The sequence below is a fragment of the Gorilla gorilla genome, chromosome 16 (genome assembly GCF_029281585.2).
Source record: "Gorilla gorilla gorilla isolate KB3781 chromosome 16, NHGRI_mGorGor1-v2.1_pri, whole genome shotgun sequence".
In the NCBI taxonomy this organism is placed as follows: Eukaryota; Metazoa; Chordata; class Mammalia; order Primates; family Hominidae; genus Gorilla; species Gorilla gorilla.
The window spans coordinates 65,888,660-65,914,351 of NC_073240.2; the positions used below are offsets into that span (position 1 = coordinate 65,888,660).

Below are 25,692 nucleotides of genomic sequence, written 5' to 3' on the forward strand. Positions count from 1 at the left end.
CATTTTCAGGTATCATCTGAATTTTGAGCTATCTCCAGGGAAGGGACACAGTTCTATTGAGACTATCTGTCCACTTAGCAGGTATAGGGCACCCTTCTCTCCATCTTCCGCCCAGCATCTGCATCCTAATAGGTATTTTCTACTCAGCCCTACACTTGTTTCTAGGATACTGAGGATTTGGGGAACATATCTTTTTTTTTCTTTTTTGAGACGGACTCTCGCTCTGTCTCCCAGGCTGGAGTGCAGTAGTGCAATCTTCTAGGCTCACGGCAACGTCTGCCTCCCAGGTTCAAGTGATTCTCCTGTCTCAGCCTCCTGAGTAGCTGGGATTACAGGCACCCACCACCACGCCTGGCTAATTTTTGTATCTGTAGTAGAGGTGGGGTTTCGCCATACTGGTCAGGCTGGTCTCGAACTCCTGACCTCAGGTGATCCACCCGACTTGACTTCCCAAAGTGCTGAGACCAGCACTTTTTTCTTTTTTAGGCAGAGTCTTGCTCTGTCACCCAGGTTGGAGTGCAGTGGCGTAATCTCGGCTCACTGCAAGCTCCGTCCCCCGGGTTCAAGCGATTCTCCTGCCTCAGCCTCCTGAGTAGCTGGGACTGCAGGCGCCTGCCACCACGCCCAGCTAATTTTTTGTATTTTTAGTAGAGACGGGATTTCACTGTGTTAGCCAGGATGGTTTCGATCTTCTGACCTCGTGATCCACCCACCTCGGCCTCCCAAAGTGCTGGGATTACAGGCTTGAGCCACCGCACCCGGCCCTATATCTCTTAAGAATGGCAAGGGCTACAGTAAAGATATCGATATCGCCTAGTTAGAAAATATTCTAAAATGAGGGTCACCTCACTAGGTACAACATGAGAGGTACAGATCATTATGTAATAATATTCTCCAAAGGAAGGGGAGTGGTCTACTCCTTATGGGCATTGGAGAAGCTTCAGGAAGTAGATGGGACTTGACCTTGACCCTGTAAGGTGAAAGAACAGCCTGTGAGCAAGAGAGCAGAGGAATCTGCAGGGTGGAGAGAAGTGACAAGTTGCTGGACTTAAGCAGATGGTCTGTGCTGGGAAGCAGTACGAAGTAAAATGGAAAGGGTACACTGGGATAGAGCTGGGGAGAACTATGAACTTCAGGCTGAGTGCTGACTCCATTCAGCAGGTAGTGGGCAAAGTCTGGAAGAGGCCTGAGATAGTGGAATGGAGTAGGGATGTGCGAATGTTAGGAAAGCCAGGCTGTGCATGCTTGGACAAACTGTAAGCCAGGACCTCTCATACAGTAGCCCATGAGGTGGTGCCCATGTGCTTGGATCTGGGCATGGGGATGGGGAGTGGGATGGGTGAAGGTGGCACCGATTGATTTAAGTGGGGCCCAGGCAATGACATTAGTGTTGTTTCCAAAGGTCTTCACTATACTCTCTAAATGACTTTATTCTTGCCCAGAGCTTCAATTACCTGCCAATGATTCACAAATTAAATTCTCCAGTCCTCTTCTGAGATCAAACTCATAAATACAACTGCCTACACAGTGTCTCAAGACTTCTCAAACTCAACGTATCAAAGTGAACTGATTTTTCCCTTCCCCAAACTGCTCCTCGCCCCCAGGGTTCCTTGTCTCAAGGAATGGTGACATTGAGCCAGGTGCATGAGTACTCATCTCTGATACTTTCCTCTCCTTTACCACCACCATCTCAAATTTCCTGTGAATTTTTATCTCCTAAATCTCTGGAATCCAGCCATTTCAGGCTACCTCCACTGCTTCCATGGGAATCCAAGCCCCCATTATCTCTCACCTGGACCACTCATCTCCATGTATCCTCACATGCTTTATTATTATAATTCTGTTCCACACACTGAGGCAAGAATGACCATTTCAAAACCAAAACTAAGCCACTCCTGGCTGGGCACGGTGGCTCATGCCTGTAATCCCAACACTTTGGGAGGCAGAGGTGGGAGGATTGCTGGAGCCCGGGAGTTAAAGACCAGCCTGGGTAACATAGCAAGACCCCTTCTTTAGAAAACAAAACGAAACAAAACTAAGGCACTCTCCTACTTAAAACTCTTCAATGGTTCCTGGCTGTTTTCAAAATAAAAATTAAACTTCTGAAGGCTTGCAGTGTCTGGCCCGTTTCCTCTCCTCCCATCTTACTCCAGTCATGCTAGCCTTCAACTGCCATGGTCTCTCAGTCCCCACAGAACCTTTGCATATCCTGTTCCGGATACTTGCTATGTTCTTCCCTGTTGCTTCCCCACAATTAATTAAAAGCTGCTCAAATGCCGGGCACGGTGGCTCACACCTGTAATCCCAGCACTTTGGGAGGCCAAGGTGGGCAAATCACTTGAGGTCAGGAGTTCGAGACCTGCCTGGCCAACATGGCAAAACCCCCTCTTTACTAAAAATACAAAAATTAGCCTGGTGTAGTGGCACACACCTGTACTCCCAGCTACTCAGGAGACTGAGACGAGAGAACTGCTTGAACCTGGGAGGCGAAGGTTGCAGTGAACCAAGATCACGCCACTGCACTCCAGCCTGGGCGACAAAGCGAGAGTCTGTCTCAAGAATAAAAAGAAAAGAAAAGAAAAAGCTGTTCATTTTTCAGAGCTCAGCTGAAACATCACTTCCTCAAAAAAGCTTGCCCTGACTCTCAAACTTGGTCAGGTCTACCTAGCACAGTGGACTTTATGAAGTTTTTTATTTTTTACTTTTTTGAGATGAACTCTTGCTCTGTTGCCCAGGCTAGAGTGCAGTGGCTCGATCTCAGCTCACTGCAATCTCTGCCTCCCAGGTTCAATCGATTCTCCTGCCTCAGCCTCCCGACTAGCTGGGATTACAAGCACCTGCCACCACGCCTGGCTAATTTTTGTATTTTTAATAGAGATAGGGTTTCACCATCTTGGCCAGGCTAGTCTTGAACTCCTGACCTTGTGATCCACCTGCCTTGGGCTCGCAAAGTGCTGGGATTACAGGCATGAGCCACCGCGCCCAGCCTTTTTTTTTTTTTTTTAACTATGACCCATAGTATACTTTTATTTCCTAGCATACACATATGTAAACTGAATAATGATTCTTACCCTTACTATATGATACATATTTCCTATTATTTCAACTAAATGTGTCACAGAACGCTTTTGAAGAAAAATCCTAATTCATAATCTCAGAACCATGTCTTTCTTTCAAAGCACAGAGCATATTTTTTATGATTATTGGGTTAATATCTACCTTCCTCATTGCCTGTATTCTGTATGAGGTTAGGGAGTATTTGGTATTTTGCTTAGCTTTAATAGGCACTTAAACATTTGGAATGAAATATATAAATTGGCTGATAAGTACTTTTCCTTGTAGCACTTACCACAATTGTCTCTAATGACTCTGTTATAATCATTAAGCTTCTTCACTCTAAACTCCAGGAGGTCAGGAATCCTGTCTGTTCACCCCTTCTTACATCCCTAGCACCTAACCACAGTACCTGGAAAATGGTAAATAAAAAATCATTTCCCATAGAACATAATTCAAATTCTGGTATCCAGACTGTGGCCAGCATGAATTAACAAAGCTGAGGAAAGTGTCCACTGTTCTACACAGTTATGCACTCTAACACCACTTGCCTCAGAGACCTTAATCTTTGCTTCGGAGGCTATGAAAAACCAAATTTATTCCAAAAGGCAAATGAACTCTGCAATGGAAACATACTCTTCATGTGTGGCCAGATACAGGAAGCCAGGAACTACTATGTGGATTCATAAAAAGGTAAAGAGCTCATCATATGGAAATAGCTTATAGGTTCTAAGCATTACAAAAAATCTGGGACAAACAGGTGGCAAAAAACAAATTTAGTTGATAATGTCTCATTTAATCACTATTCCATAAATCACTACTATTTCAGAATGTTCACATTCCTTTCATATATTGCATATTATACTTATTTAAATGGAATAAGATATACTTTGTACTTACCTTGTGATTACCAGGAGAACTTCCCTGCAGACAAAGCGTGTATAAATGGATAGCTACAACAGATGGCATAAGCCTAAGCTTCTTGTTACAAATGTCACATGGGCATAGGAGCATGAATGGTTTTATAGAGTGATTAAGTTGGTTGGCTTGTAGCAGCAAATTCTTTGACATCATAAACTCAGCCACTTGGGCTAAATACCCTTAGTATTTAAGAACTAATCTCTTTCTCTCATAGCTTTCTAATCTTCTCTGTATTTACCGAATTTATTAAAAACAAATGCTTTTGTACAGTTTTTCTTTTTAAAAGTATTCCAGTTAATAATCGAAGAATGACAGAATTAAACTATCACTATTTTTGAGTCCCCTCCCCATCAGTGAATGAATCTGGGTCTTATCAGTGGCCGCTAACATCACAAAAAAAGCCAAGACATCTGTGCCTCCTGACTGGAAGTACACATTATGTCTGTGAAGTATTCCTGCCAGAAAATTCCAATCTGAATGTGATCAAGCCTCTAGATCAGCACTATCCAATTGAAACGTGATCCACATATGTAATTGCACATCTCAACTCAAATAGATCACATTTCAAGTGCTCAACAGCTGAATGTGGCTACTATATTGGACAGTACAGCTCTGTTTAACTACTAAATTATAGGACATACGAGAACAGAGGGACATGGCATCACAAGGATGCAAACAACAGTGTATGGAGTCTATTCAGATCCTAATTTGAACAAAACGTAAAACATTTATGAGGGCAATTTGAACAATGATTGGATATTTGTGATATTCAGAAGTTGTTACTCCTTTATTTAGATGTGATAATGGCCCTGTAGTTAGATTTTGTTTTAATCACTTAAAGCTACGTAATGAAATATTTACAGATGAAGTAATTTGATGCCTGAGATTTGCTTCAAAATAATCCAGGGTGAGTGGAGGATGTATAGATGAAACAAGATTGGCCATAAGCTGATAATGATTTGAAGCTGGATGATGGGTACATGGAAAAAAATCACTCGACTATTCTCTTTACTTTTGAATGTATTTGAAATTTTCCCCAAGTTAAAAAAAGAAAAAAAAAGACTGTGGGATAACATTACAATAACACTGCTCATATTCTTGAAAGTACAATTCATTAAAGATACTACCATGAGTCTCTCTAAACCTGAAAGAACCAGTGGCTACTGCCACCACCACTACACACAGGTAATAAACCAGGAAAATCTTACAAATAAAAACCGAACAAGAGTAATGCTCATGTTTTGTTTTTTAATTTTCTTTGTTTTGAGACAGAGTCTCGCTCTACTGCCCAGGCTGGAGTGCAATGGTGTGATCTCGGCTCACTGCAACCTTCGCCTCCTGGCTTCAAGTGATTCTCCTGCCTCAGCCTCCCAAGTAGCTGGGATTACAGGTGCCTGCCACCATGCCTGGCTAATTTTTGTATTTTTAGTATAGATGGGGTTTCACCATGTTGGCCAGGCAGGTCTCGAACTCCTGACCTCAAGTGATCCATCTACCTTGGTCTCCCAAAGTGCTGGGATTGCAGGCGTGAGCCACCACACCCAGCCTGATCACTTTATTAAAACCTTGTAAGGGCCAAAGGAAAAAGGGATTTTTTTTTTCTCCATCTGTGGCTAAATGCCACCTTCTTGGGTTCTGCTGTCTGAGTTTTCCTGAGTCCCTGCAGCACATTCCCTGCCCTCACAGCAGATATCTTAGTGGCAAGGCTGTCCAGACACCAAACACACATCGTACAATTCACCTTATTTCTACTCTTCCTGCATCTCATCAGAGAGCAAATGGTGGAGATATCTAACAAAAAGGCACACAGGATTGTGGAGCTCTATGAGGGTAATCATATCAGATTTTAAGATTTATAAACGTAGACATACATTTTGGAGACATGTGGCCCTCATTCCCTGTTGACTCTATATAATGTATAAATTAATGCAAATTAAACAACAGAAAAGGGACAAAGCCATTAGTATCTTGCACCCAAAAGCTTCCAACTACAGTACGTAACATTATTTCCAAAATTGATGGTATCCTTACCAATCCAGACTTGGATTTTGCAGATAAAGTTTAGCATTTAAGATTCAAATTCCTGTAACAAATGCCTGCTTAATAAATTTGAATTTTTGAATGAAAATATGTTTCATCAATGTGAAAGTGTGTGTTAAGTGATTTGGAAGGCAACAAATTGGCAGCAAAGGCACAAACTAAAAAATAAAAATGATTTTTATTTAGTTTTTTGGAAATACAACAAAATAATCGGCAAAAACCAAACCAAAACAGAACCAAAAAAATGACATGTTATATGAGTGATCATCTCCAAGCACAACAGCATTTATTAATGAATATAAAAAATAAATTTTACTTTTTCTTTTTTTTTTTGAGACGGAGTCTTACTCTGTCTCCCAGGCTGGAGTGCGGTGGCGCGATCTCGGCTCACTGCAAGCTCTGCCTCCTGGGTTTTACACCATTCTCCTGCCTCAGCCTCCCCAGTAGCTGGGACTACAGGCGTGCACCACCTACGCCCGGCTAATATTTTTTTGTATTTTTAGTAGAGACAGGGTTTCACCGTGTTAGCCAGGATGGCCTTGATCTCCTGACCTCGTCATCTGCCCACCTCGGCCTCCCAAAGTGCTGGGATTACAGGCGTGAGCCACTGTGCCTGGCCAAATTTTACTATTTTTATTTGCTTTTTCCCCCAGATTTGACTACATGGATAGTTTTAGAAGCTTGAGTTCCTAAGATAATTCCATAGCTACACTGGCTCCTACAATGTGACTGAGTGAGGTTAGGGAAATATCCTTGGGGATTCTGAACAACTAGACCCTTAGAAACTTAAAAATAACAGGTGCTTTCATTAGGATCCTTCTAACATGGAAAAAAATACAGACATTGTCCATTAAAACACAATCCAATTTGGGTACTCTTCAGGTTTTCTAAGTTCTCCATCTGAATAATAAGACTAGGCCACCATCTTTTCTGGCAACCCAGCCTACAGCCACTGCCATCTTCCTAACTAGCAGCCTCCTAAGCTGCACTAAAACTGGGATTAACACAACTGAAGATAACGTTTTTGACCTTTCTTCCTAGAAGTCAAAGGGCTCTTCAGGTAGGAAAGGTCAGGAGGTTTTGCATCAAGCTTGCCTTCACACTCACTATTAGTGGAAGGGCTGTGAAATCTACCCATCACACACCTGTATTCAGTGTTTGAGTGTACTTACCCATAAACACACAAGGAAGTTAGAGTAAATTAACAAGTCACTCTGGACCAAGCCCCTCAAAACAGAGGCAAATTTGGTGAACCAAGGTCATTCACTGCCTGTGGTAAAAACCTCAGTTCACCTAAGTCCTTTCCTGAAAAACCACATTAATCTGATTCAAGAGGCACCTCTGGCCAGCACAGAGCACAGAAGGAAAGCATAACTTCAGGGTAGGAGAATGCCACATGGAATTTAGAAGTTGCAGTTTAGTCTACAGCAAAAGATGGCACCATCGCTAATATTTACAGCTGGAAAGAGCGCTGGCTGGACCACACTCCTGGAGCATCTTTACTAATGCAGCTTAACAGCAGTTGCCCAGATGTCGTTGCTGGGGAGCGGGGGAAGGACCCATCCTTGGGGAACGAAGTTGCCTTTGGGATGATCGGACGGCACCAGGTACTGATCCCAATCATGCCTTAATAAGAACATTATAGAACAACTATTTATTTCTGTTTTATTCCAAATAAGATGTTCAGCAACTACATATTCTAAGACTTAGCTTTCAAATGACTGATATACTAATCTATTACAGAACTTGATTTCTAGGAATCAAGAAAATGACTGTATTTCTTAAATGTACATATAAAAAGAGGAAAAACTCTGAAGAACTTAAACCTTATGGATAACCAAATAATAAATAAAGTCAATCCTCATTATTTACAGATTCTGTATTTGCATACAGAAGTTCCTTATGGAACTTAAAAAAGAAAAGACAGCAATAGACCTAAACAATGTAAGCACTTCTTCAAGTGCTTCCTGCTACCTAAGAGAAAGACAACATGGAGAGCCAGCCGCTCTGACCTGATCTGGATGAGCGCTGGCAGGGAGTGCTCGGCTTGGAGATAATACTGTCGGAAAGGCTCCAAGAGGTGAGCAAGTGGGAACTCATCTGAAAGAGAAAAGCACAATACCACGTTATCATGCTTGATATCCACAGTGTATTTCTCAAGGCAAGGTGACTGAGCCTATGATTACGACAGAATGAGAAAATGTGTTCTATCTGTATCCATGAGTTCTATGACACAGAATTGCATCTGGAAGGTGTCATTTGTTGCCTACCACCTCTTAGCTTGAGATCACCTGTGATGAGAAGAGCTGTCAATCTAGTATTTTCATTTTCTCCACTGGTTATAGAGCAACATACCTGGATCCCCAAACAACTTGGACTCAGTTTCACGTTTCTGAAGTAAAATTTTCTCTTTTTCTTTTCTTTGTTTCTTTTCTAATTCTCTTTTCCTCTCTTCCTCTTGTTCTCCTTCCAGCATAACTCTGAGGGCTCTCTCTTCAGCTTCATACAGTTCAGAGCGCTTTTTAATGAGTTTTCTCAGTCGCTGAAGATGATGCGCAAAAGTCTCATCTGCTGAGGCTGGAGGACAGACCCCTGGGCAGACAGGACAAAATGGCATTTTATTAATTTTTTTTTTTTGAGACAAGGCCTCACTCTATCACCCAGGCTGGAGTACAGTAGTGTGATCATAGCTCACTGCAACTTCAAACTCCTGGGCTCAACCCATCCTCCCACCTTGGCTTCCCAAGTAGCTACAAGTACAAGTGTGCACCACCATGCCTGGCTTTTTTTTAATTTAATTTTATTTTTTTTCAGATAGGGTCTCACTCTGTTGTGCAGGCTGGAGTACGGCAGCATGATCACGACTCACTGCAGCCTCGACCTCCTGGGCCCGAGATCCTCCCACCTCAGCCTCCCAAGTAGCTGGGACCACAGGCATGTGCCACCACATCTAGCCAATTTTTTTTTATTTTTGTAGAGACAGGGTATCCCTGTGTTTCTCAAGCTGGTCTTAAACTCCTGGTCAAGCAATCCTCCTGCCTTGGCCTCCCAAAGTGCTGGGATTACAGGCATGAGCCACTGTGCCTGGCCCTACCTACTAATTTGTAAATTTTTTGTATGAGGTCTCACGAGGTCAGGAGATTGAGACCATCCTGGCTAACACAGTGAAACCCCGTCTCTACTAAAAATACAAAAAATTAGCCAGGCATGGTGGCGGGTGCCTGTAGTCCCAGCTACTCGGGAGGCTGAGACAGGAGAATGGCGTGAACCTGGGAGGTGCAGCTTGCAGTGAGCGGAGATCACACCACTGCACTCCAGCCTGGGCAACAGAGTGAGACTCCGTCTCCAAAAAAAAGACCAAAACTTTTTTGTATGAGGTCTTGCTATGTTGCCCAGGCTAATCTCTAACTCCTGGCCTCAAGCAATCCTACCAGCTTGGCTTCCCAAAGTGAGCCACTGCATCCAGCCCAAATGGCCTTTTGCACATGTTTTTCTTATCCCAAAATTTGTGTTATAATGAGGAAGTTTAAAAGTCCTAGCTATAGTATGTATCAGTTAAAATTTAGAAATTTTACCCAATCTTTTAAGGCTCAATTTGATGTTTCTGAGTATTCAATTACTCTGACCCTACCCTGACCTTCTCAACTCCTCCCTCTGGATCACACCACTTAACCTCTGACTTTCTTTCTTTTTTTTTTTTTTTTGAGATGGAGTTTCATTCTTGTTGCCCAGGCTGGAGGGCAATGGCGTGATCTCGGCTCACTGCAAACTCCACACATCCCGGGTTCAAGCGATTCTCCTGACTCAGCCTCCCGAGTAGCTGGGATTACAGGCATGCACCAACACACCCGGCTAATTTTTGTATTTTTAGTAGATGTTTCTCCATGTTGGTCAGGCTGGTCTCGAACTCCTGACCTCAGGTGATCCACCCGCCTTGGCCTCCCAAAGTGCTGGGATTACAGGCGTGAGCCACCATACCTGGCTTCGACTTTGTTTATTTCTAATGGTCTTGATCCTCCACTTGAAACAGTGAGCTCACTAAAGGGAGGAACTTGTCTTAACTTCATTGTTTGTGAAATTCCCTTAGCATCAACTCCCAGATCTAATTAATAAACAATTCTTCCTCTGACTGAGTGTGAATTTTGGGAGTGCACACTTGGATGGTGAGGAAGATACACTTAAAACAACCACACTGACCTTGCAGTCTGCTGCTGACAGTAGGCTGACCAACTGTTTTGGTTTGCCCGCATGTAGCACTGAAAGCCCCATGTCCCAGTAAAACTGGGATGGTTATTATCCTGATTTAACTATGAGGTCAGCTAACAGTATAGCCAACATATCTAAAGCCACAGTGGGGAAAATAGTCTGGTTATTAGGTGATATCAAAGAATTACTGCTAATTTTTTTGGTGTGACAATGGTATCATAGTTGATGATGAGTATTTATGTATTCTATTTCTGTGCAAGTGTGAAATGTTTCATAAAGTTTCATAAGAAAAAAAGATTTTAACTTAATGAATATTTGAGTGGACTGCAATTGTGCACTCACTACCACAATGGCCCTGCAATACAAAAGCTTCCAGGTGAATCAATGTAGAGTGATGTGGATGTGATCTATCCTGTCAGTCCTTGAAGATTTTAAAGGAAAATATGTTACCCAAGCATTTTAGCAATACCAGATACAGGGCCAAGCGTGGTGGCTCACACCTGTAAACCTAGCACTTTGGGAGACTGACGCAGGCGGATTGCCTGAGCTCAGGAGTTCAAGACCAGCCTGGCCAACATGGTGAAACCCCATATCCACTAAAAATACAAAAAATTAGCCAAGCATGGTTGCGTGTGCCTGTCGTTCCAACTACTCAGGAGGCTAAGCCAGGAGAATCGCTTGAACCCAGGAGGTGGAGGCTGCAGTGAGCCAAGATCATGCCACTGCACTCTGGCCTGGGTGACAGAGCAAGACTCTTATCTCCAAAAAAAAAAATTAAAAAAAAAAGAAGTCCCTCTCCCTCCCCCTCCCCCTCTCCCCACGGTCTCCCTCTCCACGGTCTCCCTCTGATGCCGAGTCGAGGCTGGACTGTACTGCTGCCATCTCGGCTCACTGCAACCTCCCTGCCTGATTCTCCTGCCTCAGCCTGCCAAGTGCCTGCGATTGCAGGCGCGCGCCGCCACGCCTGACTGGTTTTCGTATTTTTTTGGTGGAGACGGGGTTTCGCTGTGTTGGCCGGGCTGGTCTCCAGCTCCTAACCGCGAGTGATCCGCCAGCCTCGGTCTCCTGAGGTGCCAGGATTGCAGACGGAGTCTGGTTCACTCAGTGCTCAATGGTACCCAGGCTGGAGTGCAGTGGCGTGATCTCGGCTCGCTACAACCTCCACCTCCCAGCTGCCTGCCTTGGCCTCCCAAAGTGCCAAGAGTGCAGCCTCTGCCCGGCCGCCACCCCGTCTGGGAAGTGAGGAGCGTCTCTGCCTGGCCGCCCATCGTCTGGGACGTGAGGAGCCCCTCTGCCTGGCTGCCCAGTCCGGAAAGTGAGGAGCGTCTCTGCCCGGCCGCCATCCCATCTAAGAAGTGAGGAGCGTCTCTGCCCGGCCGCCCCGTCTGAGAAGTGAGGAGACCCTCCGCCTGGCAACCGCCCCGTCTGAGAAGTGAGGAGCCCCTCCGCCCGGCAGCCACCCCACCTGGGAAGTGAGGAGCATCTCTGCCCCGCAGCCACCCCGTCCGGGAGGGAGGTGGGGGTCAGCCCCCCGCCCGGCCAGCCGCCCCATCCGGGAGGGAGGTGGGGGGGTCAGCCCCCCGCCCGGCCAGCCGCCCCGTCCGGGAGGGAGGAGGGGGGTCAGCCCCCTGCCCGGCCAGCCGCCCGGTCCGGGAGGTGAGGGGCGCCTCTGCCCGGCCGCCCCTACTGGGAAGTGAGGAGCCCCTCTGCCTGGCCAGCCGCCCCGTCCGGGAGGGAGGTGGGGGGGGGTCAGCCCCCTGCCTGGCCAGCCGCCCCGTCCGGGAGGTGAGGGGCACCTCTGCCCGGCCGCCCCTACTGGGAAGTGAGGAGCCCCTCTGCCCGGCCAGCCGCCCCGTCCGGGAGGGAGGTGGGGGGGTCAGCCCCCCGCCCGGCCAGCCGCCCCGTCCGGGAGGAGAGGGGCGCCTCTGCCCAGCCGCCCCTACTGGGAAGTGAGGAGCCCCTCTGCCCGGCCACCACCCAGTCTGGGAGGTGTACCCAACAGCTCATTGAGAACGAGCCACGATGACAATGGCGGTTTTGTGGAATAGAAAGGGGGGAAAGGTGGGGAAAAGATTGAGAAATCGGATGGTTGCCGTGTCTGTGTAGAAAGAAGTAGACATGGGAGACTTCATTTTGTTCTGTACTAAGAAAAATTCTTCTGCCTTGGGATCCTGTTATCGGTGACCTTACCCCCAACCCTGTGCTCTCTGAAACATGTGCTGTGTCCACTCAGGGTTAAATGGATTAAGGGCGGTGCAAGATGTGCTTTGTTAAACAGATGCTTGAAGGCAGCATGCTCGTTAGGAGTCATCACCACTCCCTAATCTCAAGTACCCAGGGACACAAACACCACGGGAAGGCCGCAGGGTCCTCTGCCTAGGAAAACCAGAGACCTTTGTTCACTTGTTTATCTGCTGACCTTCCCTCCACTATTGTCCTATGACCCTGCCAAATCCCCCTCTGCGAGAAACACCCAAGAATGATCAATAAAAATAAAAATAAAAAATAAAATAAATAAAAATAAAAATAAAAAAAGAAAAAAAAAGAAAAAAAAAAAGAATACCAGATACAAGAAAGAAAAAAAAAATCCTAATCCCATTACCATAATCAACCATTTTATACTTTCTCACATTCTCTTCAGGTCTTTTTGTCCATGTATTAGCAACTTCATATAGTTCAACGCTACATGTATGTAATTTCCACTTCTCCCTGTTCATTCTGTACGTTCTTCTCCAATCTTCATAATTGTTTAATGGCTGTATCCTATTTCATCAAATCAATGCACTAGAATATACTTATCAAGTTCCCTACTCCTGGACACCTAAGCTATTGTAAATGTCCTGTTATTATATTGTGATACAATGAATATTCTTGGGCCTGTTACTTTTTTCCTTCCTAGGGATTTCTATAAGAAAAATTCTTGACCGGGCAGGGTGGCTCCTGTAATTCCAACACTTTGGGAGGCTGAGACGGGTGGATCACGAGGTCAGGAGTTTGAGACCAGCCTGGCCAACATGGTGAAACCCTGTCTCTACTAAAAATACAAAAATTAGCCGGGCGTGGTGGCAGGTGCCTGTAATCCCAGCTACTCAGGAGGCTGAGGCAGAAGAATCGCTTGAAACCGGAAAGCGGGGCTTGCAGTGAGCCAAGATTGCACCACGGCACTCCAGCCTGGGCAACAAGAGTGAAACTCCGCCCCCCCCCCCCCCCCCAAAAAAAGAAAGAAAAATTCTCAAAAATGGAAATGTTTGTGAATACTTTCAAGACTAACAAAATGTGTTCTAAACTGCTTCCTAAAAAAGCTATATATTTGCTCAGTTACCAAACACTTGACACAGAGAAGGTAATTAATAGATACTTCTTCAATGAATGCATGATTTTCAACAAGGTTTTTTTGTTTGTTTTGTTCTGAGACGGAGTCTCGCTCTGTCACCAGGCTGGAGTACAGTGGCGCGATCTCACCTCACTGTAACCTCTGATTCCTGGGTTCAAGCGATTCTCCTGCCTCAGCCTCCCAAGTAGCTGGGATTACAGGCATGTGCCACCATGCCCAGCTAATTTCTGTATTTTTAGTAGAGACAGGGTTTCACCATGTTGGCCAGGATAATCTTGATCTCCTGACCTCATGATCCTCCCACCTCAGCCTCCCAAAGTGCTGGGATTACAGGCATGAGCCACCATGCCCGGCCCTTCAACAGGGTTTTAACAATTTATGCTGCAACTTGTGTTATACAATAGTGCCAGCTTTGAGCACTAAATTTTCAGTTTGGGCTGATAAATGGCATAAATAATGGTTTCTTAAGGTTAGTAGTTCTGTTTCTTGTAAAGTTGTAATTTGGAGGTAGGATTCTTTCCTCCTTCAACCACTACAGCTAAGTGGTTGTGGAACTCACTCTCAAGGCTAACATTTCTCTAGATGATTTTCTCCTAACTGCTTTGCTTCTACAGGTTTCCATTCACTCATTCTCAACTACAGAAACACTACAACTCAAATTTATCTTCTACTAAGTTGCCAGGCCAGTGTTTTTCAAGTATACACAAAATTCTTATACACTGACAAATTTAAGCTGTCACTCTGTTTTATAATAATCTAACGGTTTTGTTTCATTTCTTTACCTTTACAGGTAGTAAATATTTTAGATTTTGTAAGCCATACAGTCTCTGTTGCAACTACTAAAATCTGTGTATGGCGAAATACACAGATACTCCATCATCCTATGTTAGCCTAAAGACCCCATGAAGAGATGTAGGCTGCTGAGCCTGGGCCACCAACCCACATCTCTCTTGGCCCCTCACTGATCACTCCCTGGTCAATGTAACATATTCCCTCAGAAATGGCACTCCTGGGCCGGGAGTGGTGGCTCACACCTGTAATCCCAACACTTTAGGAGGCTGAGGCGGGTAGATTACCTGAGGTCAGGAGTTTGAGACCAGCCTGACCAACGTGGTGAAACCCCATCTCTACTAAAAAAAATACAAAAATCAGCTGGGTGTGGTGGTGCATGCCTGTAATCTCAGCTACTCTGGAGGCTGAGGCAGGAGAATCGCTTGAACCTGGGAGGTGGAGGTTGCAGTGAGCCGAGATTGCACCACTGCACTCCAACAGGGGCAACAAGAGTGAAACTCTGTCTCAAAAAAAAAAAAAAAAAAAGAAAGAAAGAAAGAAAAAGAAAAAGAAACAGCACTTCTCACACAGTCTTCCTCCTGGCACCATCTAGGTTCCCTCCACTTCTACCACTCACTGTCCACCTAGTCCTGCAGCTCCTAGACACCAATGCCTTTGCCTCTATTCCCCTTTAGCCACATGCCTGCAGTCCTGTTCAGTCTCTGGACCTTGGCATTATCAGAAAAAACTTTCTGCCTCTTAAATCTTAAACTTGATTATTCTCTTATCCAACTACAACTTTCTCCCTTATAGTACTTTTACTTCCTTCTCCCCAGAGACCCATTTGGCAGCTTCATCAAAACCTCCGGACCTGATGTATCAGATTCTATCCCTCTGCTACTCCTTCGCCACAAAACTAATGGTCACCCCACAAAGCAAAACCCCAACAGCCCCATGCTCTGTGCTCACCTGCCAGCTACAGTACTACTGGAAGAGGTCATTTGATTGTGTGATCCATTGCCAATATATGTCAGCTGGACCCATAGCACCCCCTGCAACCATCTTCCACAAGTCTCTGTTGGCTCTCACCCATTCTTCACAGCAGTTAAATCAAACCTTCACTGCTCTCCTAAAGCCCCACTTGTCTACCGGCACTCAGCAAACCATTTACCCTGTTTCCCAAAGAAAACAGGCCAGCAGACAGGAAATCCCTCAAATATCTGTCCCCATTTACACTCATGTGCATCACTACCCATCTTCATCTCCTTCATTTTCATGCTTGTGTAAGATGGGTCCTTCTTCACTTAAGTTAATCCCTCCACCTGGGATCTGAATCATCCTACCTTCCATGGGACCTTGAGCCATCAACTATTCTTCCTGCTCCTCTTTGACCCTTCCCCTTCTACTCACTCCTCTCAGCAATTTTAACCATGCTTAAGTTTTCCCCATGACCCAAAGTCTTTACACACAACACCCCTCACCATCACCACTACCACACACCTTGCCAGATACTGATCTTGCTCTTTCCTTTTCTTCACAGGCAATCTTTTAATAAGTTGAATTCTCTGTTTGCTTTTCTTGTATCATATTCATTCTCTAACCAACTGTAGTCTGGCTTCTACCCCCACCACTCCACTGAAATGCCCCTAGCATAGGTCACTAATGACCGGTTGGATACTAATTCCCATGGATGTTCCTTATTTCTTGATAATAAAAAAAATAATAATATGAAACATGTATATAGCATTTACTATGTGCCAGGACTGTTTTAAGTACTTTACACATATTTATTAATTTAATCCTCATGACACCCCATGGGTAGGTACTATCATTACTCCCTTTTTGCAGATGAGGAAACAAAGGTTCAGAGAAGCTTAAGTAACCTGTCCAAGTGTATTAATCTATTCTCATGCTGCCAATAAAGATATACCTGAAACTGGGTAATTTATAAAAGAGGTTTAATTGACTCACAGTTCCACATGGCTGGGGAGGCTTCACAATCATGGCGGAAGGTGAAGGAGGAGCAAAGTTATATCTTACATGGTGATAGGTAAAGAGGGCGTGTGCAAGGAAACTCTCCTTTATAAATCCATCAAATTGGCCGGGCGCGGTGGCTCACGCCTGTAATCCCAGCACTTTGGGAGGCCGAGGCGGGCGGATCACGAGGTCAGGAGATCGAGACCATCCTGGCTAACACGGTGAAACCCCGTCTCTACTAAAAATACAAAAAATTAGCCGGGCGAGGTGGCGGGCGCCTGTAGTCCCAGCTACTCTGGAGGCTGAGGCAGGAGAATGGCGTGAACCCCAGGGGGCGGAGCCTGCAGTGAGCCGAGATTGCGCCACTGCACTCCAGCCTGGGCGACAGTGAGACTCCGTCTCAAAAAAAATAATAAAAAAAATAAATAAATCCATCAGATCTCATGAGACTTATGATCACAAGAACAGCATGTGAAAGACCTGTCCCCATGATTCAATTACCTCCCACCAAGTCCCTCTGACGACATATGGGAATTATGGGAGCTACAATTCAAGATGAAATTTGGGTGGGGACACAGCCAAACCATATCACCAAGACTACACAATCTCTCTCTAAGCACTTGCCACTTTCCAGAAGGAAGCAGGGAGTCTATCTTTTCCTCCCATCTCTCTGACCTCTCTTGGTCTCTTTTTCACTCTCTTCATCTTCTACCTTGATTTTGACATTCCCTATGATTTTGTCTTTTTGGCCCTCATCTCATGCTGTACAATCTCCTTAAGGTCATTCTGAATCATGGCTACATGCTAATGAACTCTTATCCAGGATGTACCACACACACCTCAAACTCGACAGGTCCCCAACTGAACTTGTCAACCCTAAACCTGTTCCTCCTCCCTTGTTTTCCTTCTTAATTAGAATGGTACCGGCCAGGCACAGTGGCTCACACCCTTAATCCTAGAACTTTGGGAGGCCAAGATGGGAGAATCGCTTGAGCCCAGGAGTTCGAGACCAGCTTGGGCAACATGGCGAAACCCTACCTCTACAAAAAATTTAAAAATTAGCCAGGTGTAGTGGTGTGCACCTGTAGTCTCTACGCTCCTGCCTGGGAGTATAAGGCTGCAGTGAATTATGATTGCACCACTGCACTTCGGCTTGGGCGACAGTGCAAGACCCTGTCTTTTAAAAACAAAAAGAAAAAAAAAGCTATCTTCACTTATTCAGTAGATGAGGCTAGAATCTGGAAGACATTTCATTGTTTTTCCCTTTAGTTCCTGTACTCTGAGTTCCCTAAGTTATTTATTTATATGTACATGGGTATATACATGTATACCTTTATTCATTATCTCTCAATTCTTTGACTTGAGAATTATTCACTAATAATTCTGAATTACTCAATTATTCACTATCACTCGAATTACTCATTACCTCTCAATTCTCCTACACACTGACGTCACTCAGCTTATGCTTCCATACTACCCGTGCCCAATAGCCTTACCCATCTCTCTGCCCTTCTCTCTCTCTCCTGGATGCTCCAAAACTTTCTCTGCTCTACTGGCACTGATCTTTGCCATCATTTCACTTAAAAACTTTCAGCGGTTCCCCAAAGCTTTAAGTATAAGTGAGAACTCTAGCATAGCCCATAAGACAATTTGCAATGTGGTCCTGCTTAAACATCCAGCCTCATCATTCAGCACTTAGTTGGAGGTGCACACATCTTGAAGAGAGAAGTTAGCTGCTCATTTTAAATATGCATGCAACCAGCTGCTACTTACCAAATCATTTTACATTCAAGTCACTTAATGCCACAAAGTCTGTCTATTTCTATAGATCATGATTTTCCTAAAATTTCCTCCTCCTTTTGGACCAAACTGAGGAAGATTAATATTGGGAAATGCTGGTAAATTCACTTGGCAGAAGTTTACTGAGCACTCACCTCATAGAGGATGTGAGGTGTGGGAATATTAAATAGCTCTCAGGTTTTGCCTTCTAGTGAAAAAGAGATGGGTAGACAAAGCAGATGCTAACTTCCCTCTGATTTACAAATGCCCTGAGAGTACCACAATGGAGACATCTGTTTCTGAGGTCTGGATGTGAATTAGCCACTCTGAAGGCTAGTATGCAAAAGCCAATCACTTAGCTAGCAAATGAGCCTGGGTGAATACAAAATGGTCATATTCCAACACAACTTTCTTAAGGGTCTAAAAGAATCCCAGTTTTCATTTACATTTTAAACAACACATGGGAAATCATTTGTTAGAGTGACATTTGCTAATTTGTACACTCTCAAATATCTCTGGTGAATACCAAAGGCCTACAATCTACTAAATAAATCAGCATGTGGTCCAAAGCAGGTGCAAGTGAGAAGCAACAGGAGGTTACCTCAGCCCAGATCAGGGAAGGATGAAGGATGCTGCATGTGTATTTGGTTTTGAATAGTGAGATCTTAAAATGGCAAAGATGGGACTGAGGGCCCTCCAGATGAACAGAATGACAACAGCTAAGATCCAGACAGGCAAATGGAAAGCACAATTGGGTAACTTCTAGAAAGCCAGCACGATTGAAACAAATTTCTGTGGAGAAGCTTGAACTGCCTGGCTATAGTGTCTGGTGCTTCCTCCAGAGGCAAGAAGAGACCAGTGACATGCAGGCAAGGTGGGGAAATCCACACAGTCTGAAATCCCTGCCCTGTCCAACCATTCATACATCTTCAAATAGAAATAATTCAGGTTTGAAATGCATCTGAAGAAGCATGCCAAGTTTTCAACACTTTCTGGAGCAACAAGTAAGGGTGAAAAGCTTTCACTCTGGCACAAGGCAAAGGTGACTAGCCATGACAAGCCCACTCAGAAGAGTGTGGCCAGAAATGCCCAGGGTAAGAATGATAAGTCAAGGGGAAGACAGTGCAGTGGGTTCCCACACTTGCCTCTCTTTTCAATCTGGGCTACCAAAGGCTAAACATCTTCTGAGGCTTCCTGCTTCAGAAGTTCTGACCTACTTACTGACAAGCCCAGTTACCCTACAAGGTGAAAATCATGAAGTTTCAAGTATTTTTCCCTCAATAATATTTGGCGTGGGAGGAGCTAGAGTAAAGAAGGGGAAGGGAACAAGGAAAGAAATGCAAAGCCACAGTTACCTTTCCTCGCTGCAGCCTCTTTCCTCAGTTTCCTCAATTTCTCCAAAGCCCGTAGAATGTCCACCATTCTTTTGGTATCTGCTTGTTTTTTCCTCACTTCAGATAGTACGCCATCAGCGGCTGCTTTGAGTTCCTGCTCCTGGAAGAGAAACAAAGCCCATGAGACCTCGTATTAGGAACAAACTTACAGCAGAGAATAGCTACCCAGTGGTTAGATTTTAAAGGATCAGACAGTCTCCAGGTTAAGAGAGACTCTATTGAATCTCCATCCCAATTTCCTAGGCCTTGCACAACTCCCCTCTAGCTAAGAGGTTATCCCCCTCCACTGATGGTACAACCTTCATCTTCAAGGAGAACCTCTCCTCTCTGTATCTTCCACATAGCACTGGTTTTGTTCCTTCCTCAGTGTTTCTCAAAGTGTAGTGCAGAGAGCAGCTGTCCAACTTACCTTGTTAAGCTGAGACTTGTTAAAAATGCAGATTCCCTAGACCTGAAGATTCAGATTCCCAGGAAGGATAAGGAATGTGGCTGGAAAAGCTGAGACCTCTACAAAGGTCTCTTAGTGACAACCTATGTTTGTGTTCCACTGCTCTGAAGTCCCAAGGATCTCTTCCACGTGACAGCCTTTCAAATACCAAAGATTGCTGTCCTACTCTTGACTTAGTTCACATATAGACTAAATAACCCAGTTCCTCAAGCCACTCCTCATAAGACTCTGTCACCAATATCCTCACCATGGAAGCTGGGCATAATGGCATGTGTCCCTAGCTATTCCTACTCAGAAGGCTAAGGCGAGAGGATCACTTTGAGACCAGGAGTTCAAACCTACAGGCTATGACAAACCCGCTGCACTCCAGCCTGGGCAACAGAGTGAAACTTTGTCTTTTTTTTTTTTTTTTTTTTGAGACAGGGTCTCATTCTGTTGCCCAGGCTGGAGTGTAGTGGTGTGATCACAGCATCACCATGCCCAGTTAATTGTTGTGTTTTTTGTAGAGACGAGGTTTCTCCATGTTGCCCAGGCTGGTCTTGAACTCCTGGGCTCAAGTAATCTGCCTGCCTCAGCCTCCCAAAATGCTGGGATTACAGGAGTGAGCCACTTCGCACCCGCCCCCAACCCTTTTTTTTTTTTTTTTTTTGAGATGGAGTCTCGCTGTTGTCCAGGCTGGAGGGCAATGGTGCGATCTCGGCTCACTGCAACCTCCGCCTCCTGGGTTCAAGCGATTCCCTGCTTCAGCCTCCCAATTAGCTGGGTTTACAGGCTCCCGCCACCATGCCCAGCTAATTTTTTGTATTTTTAGTAGGGACAGGGTTTCACCACGTTGGCCAGGCTGGTCCCGAACTCCTGACCTCAGGTGATCCGCCCGCCTTGGCCTCCCAAAGTGTTGGGATTACAGGCATGAGCCACGGCGCCCAGCCCCAACCCTGTCTCCTTAAAACAATAAAATAAATAAAATAAAAAATTCACCATGGGTGGTGGAGAGAATCCTCTTGCCTAAAGTGCTCTCCCCCATCTGTCAAATAAGTGCCTGTAATTCCACCACTACAGCTACAGCCAACACCAAGCTGTTTCACTTCTCCATTTGGATTACTCTGTTTCCCTAGAACTGCACCTATTACCTTCACCTGGTTGACTTTTCCTTTAAGACTCAGCTTATAGCCAGGAGTGGTGGTGTGCACCTGTAATCCCAGCTACTCTGGAGGCTGAGGCAGGAGAATCGCTTGAACCTCGGAGGCGGAGGTTGCAGCGAGCCAAGACGGCACCACTGCACTTCAGTCCGGGCAACAGTGCGAGACTCTGTCTCAGAAAAAAAAAAAAAGACTCAGCTTACGTGTCATTGTATCATTTGGGAAGCATTCCCTCAGTAAATTAGATGTTCCTTCTTTGGGCTTTTACAGCACCTATAGTTGAATTCCTAACACACACCACGCTATACTGACATGATCTCCCACAGATCTCTAAGCCAGGGGTCAACAAACCCCAGGCCACGGATGGTAACCAGTCCATGGCCTGTTAGGAACCAGATCACACAGCAAAAGATGAGGCAGGCGAGCAAGTGAAGCTTCATCTCCATTTACAGCCACTCCCCCATTGCTTGCATTACCACCTGAGCTCCGCCTCCTGTCAGATCAGCAACAGCAGCATTACATTCTCATAGGAGCACAAAGAAGTGAACTGCGCATGGAAGGGATCTAGGTTGTGGGCTCCTTATGAGAATCTAAAGCCTGATGATTTGTCACTGTCTCCTATCACCCCCAGATGGGACTGTCTAGTTGCAGGAAAACAAGCTCAGGGCTCCCACTGTTTCCACATTATGGTGAGTTGTATAATTATTTCATTATGTATTACAATGTAATAATAATAGAAATAATGAGGAGGAGGAAAGGGAACCCCAGAGGCAATCAAAGGTAATGAAAATGCCTTAGACGGCCAGGTGCAGTGGCTCACGCCTGTAATCCCAGCACTTTGGCAGGCTGAGGCGGGTGGATCACCTGAGGTCAGGAGTTCGAGACCAGTCTGACCAACATGGAGAAACCCTGTCTCTACTAAAAATACAAAATTAGCTGGGGTGTAGTGGTGCATGCCTGTAATCCCTGCTACTCGGGAGGCTGAGGCAGGAGAATCGCTTGAACCCGGGAGGTGGAGGTTGTGGTGAACCAAGATCATGCCATTGCACTCCAGCCTGGGCAACAAGAGCGAAACTCCATCTCAAAAAAAGAAAGAAAGAAAATGCCTTAGAAAACCATCTGAACAATTTCCAGTTTTACCCTGGCCCTGCTTAAAGAGTCTAAGATCAATACGCTTTGGAATTAGACAACTTGGGATCAAATATGGGAAACTGCCACAAACTGGTTGTGTGACTGCTGGCAAGTTAACCTCTCTATGCAACTTCCTAACCTGTAAAATTAGCATAATACTTCCTACTTCTCAAGGCTGTTATAAAGATTCAAAATCTGGTATATGTAATGACCTCAGCACACCTCTCTCTATATAAACACTGATACATACACACATATACACACATATATATACACACATACATATATATATACACATACATACATATATATACACATACATATATGTGTATATATATGTATGTATGTGTATATATATATATAGTAAATGCTCCGAAACACCATTGCTGAACCTGGGGATACATGGTTTAAAACTTGTAAACAAAAGAATCCTAGGGAAATCACTATTGCCCCATCAGCTAATTAGAGTATATATATTCCTTGAGGTAGGGTCCCCAAGTTCTCTATTTTTTTTTTTTTTTGAGACGGAGTCTTGCTCTGTCGCCCAGGCTGAAGTGCAGTGGTGCGATCTTGGCTCACTGCAACCTCCGCCTCCAGAGTAGCTGGGATTACAGGCGCCCGCCACCACGCATGGCTAATTTTTGTATTTTTAGTAGAGACGGGGTTTCACCATCTTGGCCAGGCTGGTCTTGAACTCCTGACCTCGTGATCCACCCGCCTCCGCCTCCCAAAGTGCTGGGATTACAGGCGTGGGCCACCGCGCCCGGCCTGTATTTTGTATTCTTAAAACCACCTAGGGCAGTACAAGACACAAGGAAGTAGACACTTACTGGTTTTGAGAGTAAGTGGACAACGTTGGAGCAGGATAGGGGAGACCTGTCATTCGTGCAGTGCCACCGTGTAATCCTATACTTTGTGTTTACAGGATTTTACAGTGCACCTGGAACTTTTGTGTACCACACATCATTAACACAAAATTAACATGGTGGTATGAGCTGGGAAGGTTAGCTATCGCTTCATTTTGCGCGTAAAACAGAGGCTTAGCCCTGGGAAATGGAAGTTTAAAGCCTCCTGCTGCTCCAGGTTCCAACCACCACCACTCCTACCCCCATGCGCGGCCGCTGCTCTCACCCGCTTCTTCTCCTCCACCTCCTGCACACACTTCACCCTCCAGCGGTCAATCTCCTGCTCGCGTTCCACTGCCCGCGCGGCCTCTGCCTCCCGCTCGGCCTCGCGTTCCCGGGCCCTCTCGCGAAGCCGCAGCCGGCGGCGCCGGACCCTCTCCAGCCTCCTCCGCGCCTCGCCCACATAGGCAGCCTGGGTCAACGGCTGTAGCCGCTCGGCCAGTTCCGCGCGCAGCGGCGCGGTCTGGGAGTACAGCAGGACCCAGGCCGCGCCGTCGGCTTCGGCCTCGCGCAGGGCCTGGCTCAGGCGGCGCAGCCGCCGCACCAGGCGCAGAGCCCGGAGCAATCGCGCGCGCACTTCGCCAAGGCTGGGCCCGGCATGCGTGCGCAGGGGCACCGGACAGCCCGCCCGCCGCGGGGTCCCGAACACCGCCTCCAGCCACTGCCGGTCGCGCAGGCGTTGAAGGGCCGCATCCCCGAGCACGTCGGCCGGCGGCGGCGGCGCCTCAGGCCACCGCGGGCTCCAGGGCGGCCCCGGGCCGGGAGGCGGTGGCCGCGGCCGCTCGCCGGCGTCGGTCCCCGGGAAGGGCCGACACTGGGGCGGCGGAGGAGGCAGCGGCGGTGGTGGCACCGGGTAGAAGGCGCCAGCGCCGCCTCCGCCGCGGGAGGCCTCCGCGGAGGCTCGGGGCTGCAGAGCCAGCGGAGGCTGAAGGAAGGGGGCGGAGGCCCCCGGGAAAGGGCCGGGCCGCTGGGGGAGAGGCGGCGGGAAAGCCGGGGAGGGCAGCGGCGGTGGCGGACAGCCGAAAGGAGCAGGAGGCGGCGGCTGCGGGGGCGGTGGGCCTGGGCGACCCTGGCCGAAGAATGGTGGCAGGGCCATGTTCACGACGGAGATGCTTTGAGAAGTGACAGGAATCTGAGTGGTTCCTCATGAGAACCTTCCGACGGAAGTGACGTCGTTACGATGCGCGACCCCTGTAGACTCGTCCCTCCGGAAGGCTCAGTGCATAAGTGGGCAGTCGTTCAACCTTCTGTCGTTCAGTTCATAAATACCGTTCTTATTGAGCATCCTAGGTGCAGAGCTACCCACTCCGCATACAGTGAGACTGAGAGATACAGAGCTTCTCTTCGTGGAACTACCTGCCTAGTATAACACACTAATCAATTAATCATGGTGAGTATCTTCGAGAAGTTGGAGAAGGTTATCCTAAGAAACTGCGGCTGCAGCTGAGATCTGGAACATAAATAGTTAAATAGAAAAAGAGAGGGAAGCACAGTGCAGATGAGAACATGTGCAAAGGCCCTGGTAAATAGGAGTGTGACCAACTACCCATTTTCTTAGAAAAATGAATTATTTTTACTTTTCTCCTTTCACCCCACCTCCTATTTAGCTCTTTAGGAATGCAATTATAGGGTGGGGGCTGTGGCTCACGTCTGTAATCCCAGCACTTTGGGAGGCCCAGGCAGGCGAGATCGGCCTGTAGTCCCAGCCATTGGGGAGGCTGAGGTGGGAGGATCACCTGAGCCCTGGGAGGTAAAGACTGCAATGAGCCACGATAACGCCACTGCACTCCACCCTGGGCGACAGAACGACACCTGTCAGAAAAAAAAAAAATCCAATTAACCTTTACCTTCTCTCCACCAGACAGTCTCTACACTGTAAGCTTATCTAATTATGTGTTCACTTATTAGTTCCAAGGACCGAAGCTTAAACCAGGGACCTCTGGAACTTTCCCATACCAGGGGATTGTCTGGGGACAACTGTCAATTTACAACCTAGCTCCCCCCTATCCCCCACCTGAGGTCAGGAGTTCGAAACCAGTCTGACCAACATGGAGAAACCCCGTCTCTATTAAAAAAAATTAGCTGGGTGTGCCCACGCCTGTAATCCCAGCTACTCGGAAGGCTGAGGCAGGAGAATCACTTGAACCCGGGAGACGGAGGTTGCAGTGAGCTGAGATCGGGTCATTGCACTCCAGCCTGGGCAACAAGAGCGAAACTCCGTCTCAAAAAAACAACAACAACAAAACAAAAACAAAAACACACACACACACATTTTGAGACAGGGTCTAGCCCTGTTGCCCAAGCTGGAGTGCAGTGGTATGATCCAGCTCACTGTGGCCTTCTGGGCTCAAGGGGTCCTCCCACCTCAGCCTCCCAAATAGCTGGGAGTACAGGTGCATGCCACCATGCCCGGCTAATTTTTTAAATTTTTTGTAGAGACAGGATCTCACCATGTTGCCCAGGCTGGTCTCAAACTCTTGGGCTCAAGCAGTCCTTCTGCCTCGGCCTCCCAGATTGCTGGGATTACAGGCGTGAGTCACCACACCTAGTTGTAAAGCTTTGTATTTTAAATATAGCTAGTAGAGGAGGCAAT

General features: G+C 46.4%; 1 protein-coding gene across 1 annotated transcript; it reads right to left on the reverse strand.

Moving 5' to 3' along the window:
• Positions 1-6,174: 6,174 nt before the first annotated feature.
• PDCD7 (programmed cell death 7) lies at positions 6,175-24,280 on the reverse strand. Its single transcript, XM_004056350.5, has 5 exons — positions 23,326-24,280; positions 19,438-19,576; positions 8,371-8,607; positions 8,028-8,115; positions 6,175-7,641 (listed from the first exon to the last, which is right to left on the reverse strand). The coding sequence occupies exons 1-5, from the start codon at positions 24,193-24,195 to the stop codon at positions 7,518-7,520; spliced, it is 1,458 nt and encodes a 485-aa protein (XP_004056398.3). The 5' UTR covers positions 24,196-24,280; the 3' UTR covers positions 6,175-7,517.
• Positions 24,281-25,692: the final 1,412 nt, after the last annotated feature.

Coding starts and splice junctions, on each gene's coding strand:
- PDCD7 (XM_004056350.5), bottom strand. CDS start 24,195: ATGGCCCTGCCACCATTCTTCGGCCAGGGTCGCCCAGGCCCACCGCCC. Junction 19,577..23,325: donor AGGTGGAGGAGAAGAAGCGG/GTGAGAGCAGCG, acceptor TTTCTCTTCCAG/GAGCAGGAACTCAAAGCAGC. Junction 8,608..19,437: donor AGAGGCTGCAGCGAGGAAAG/GTAACTGTGGCT, acceptor CTGTCTGCCCAG/GGGTCTGTCCTCCAGCCTCA.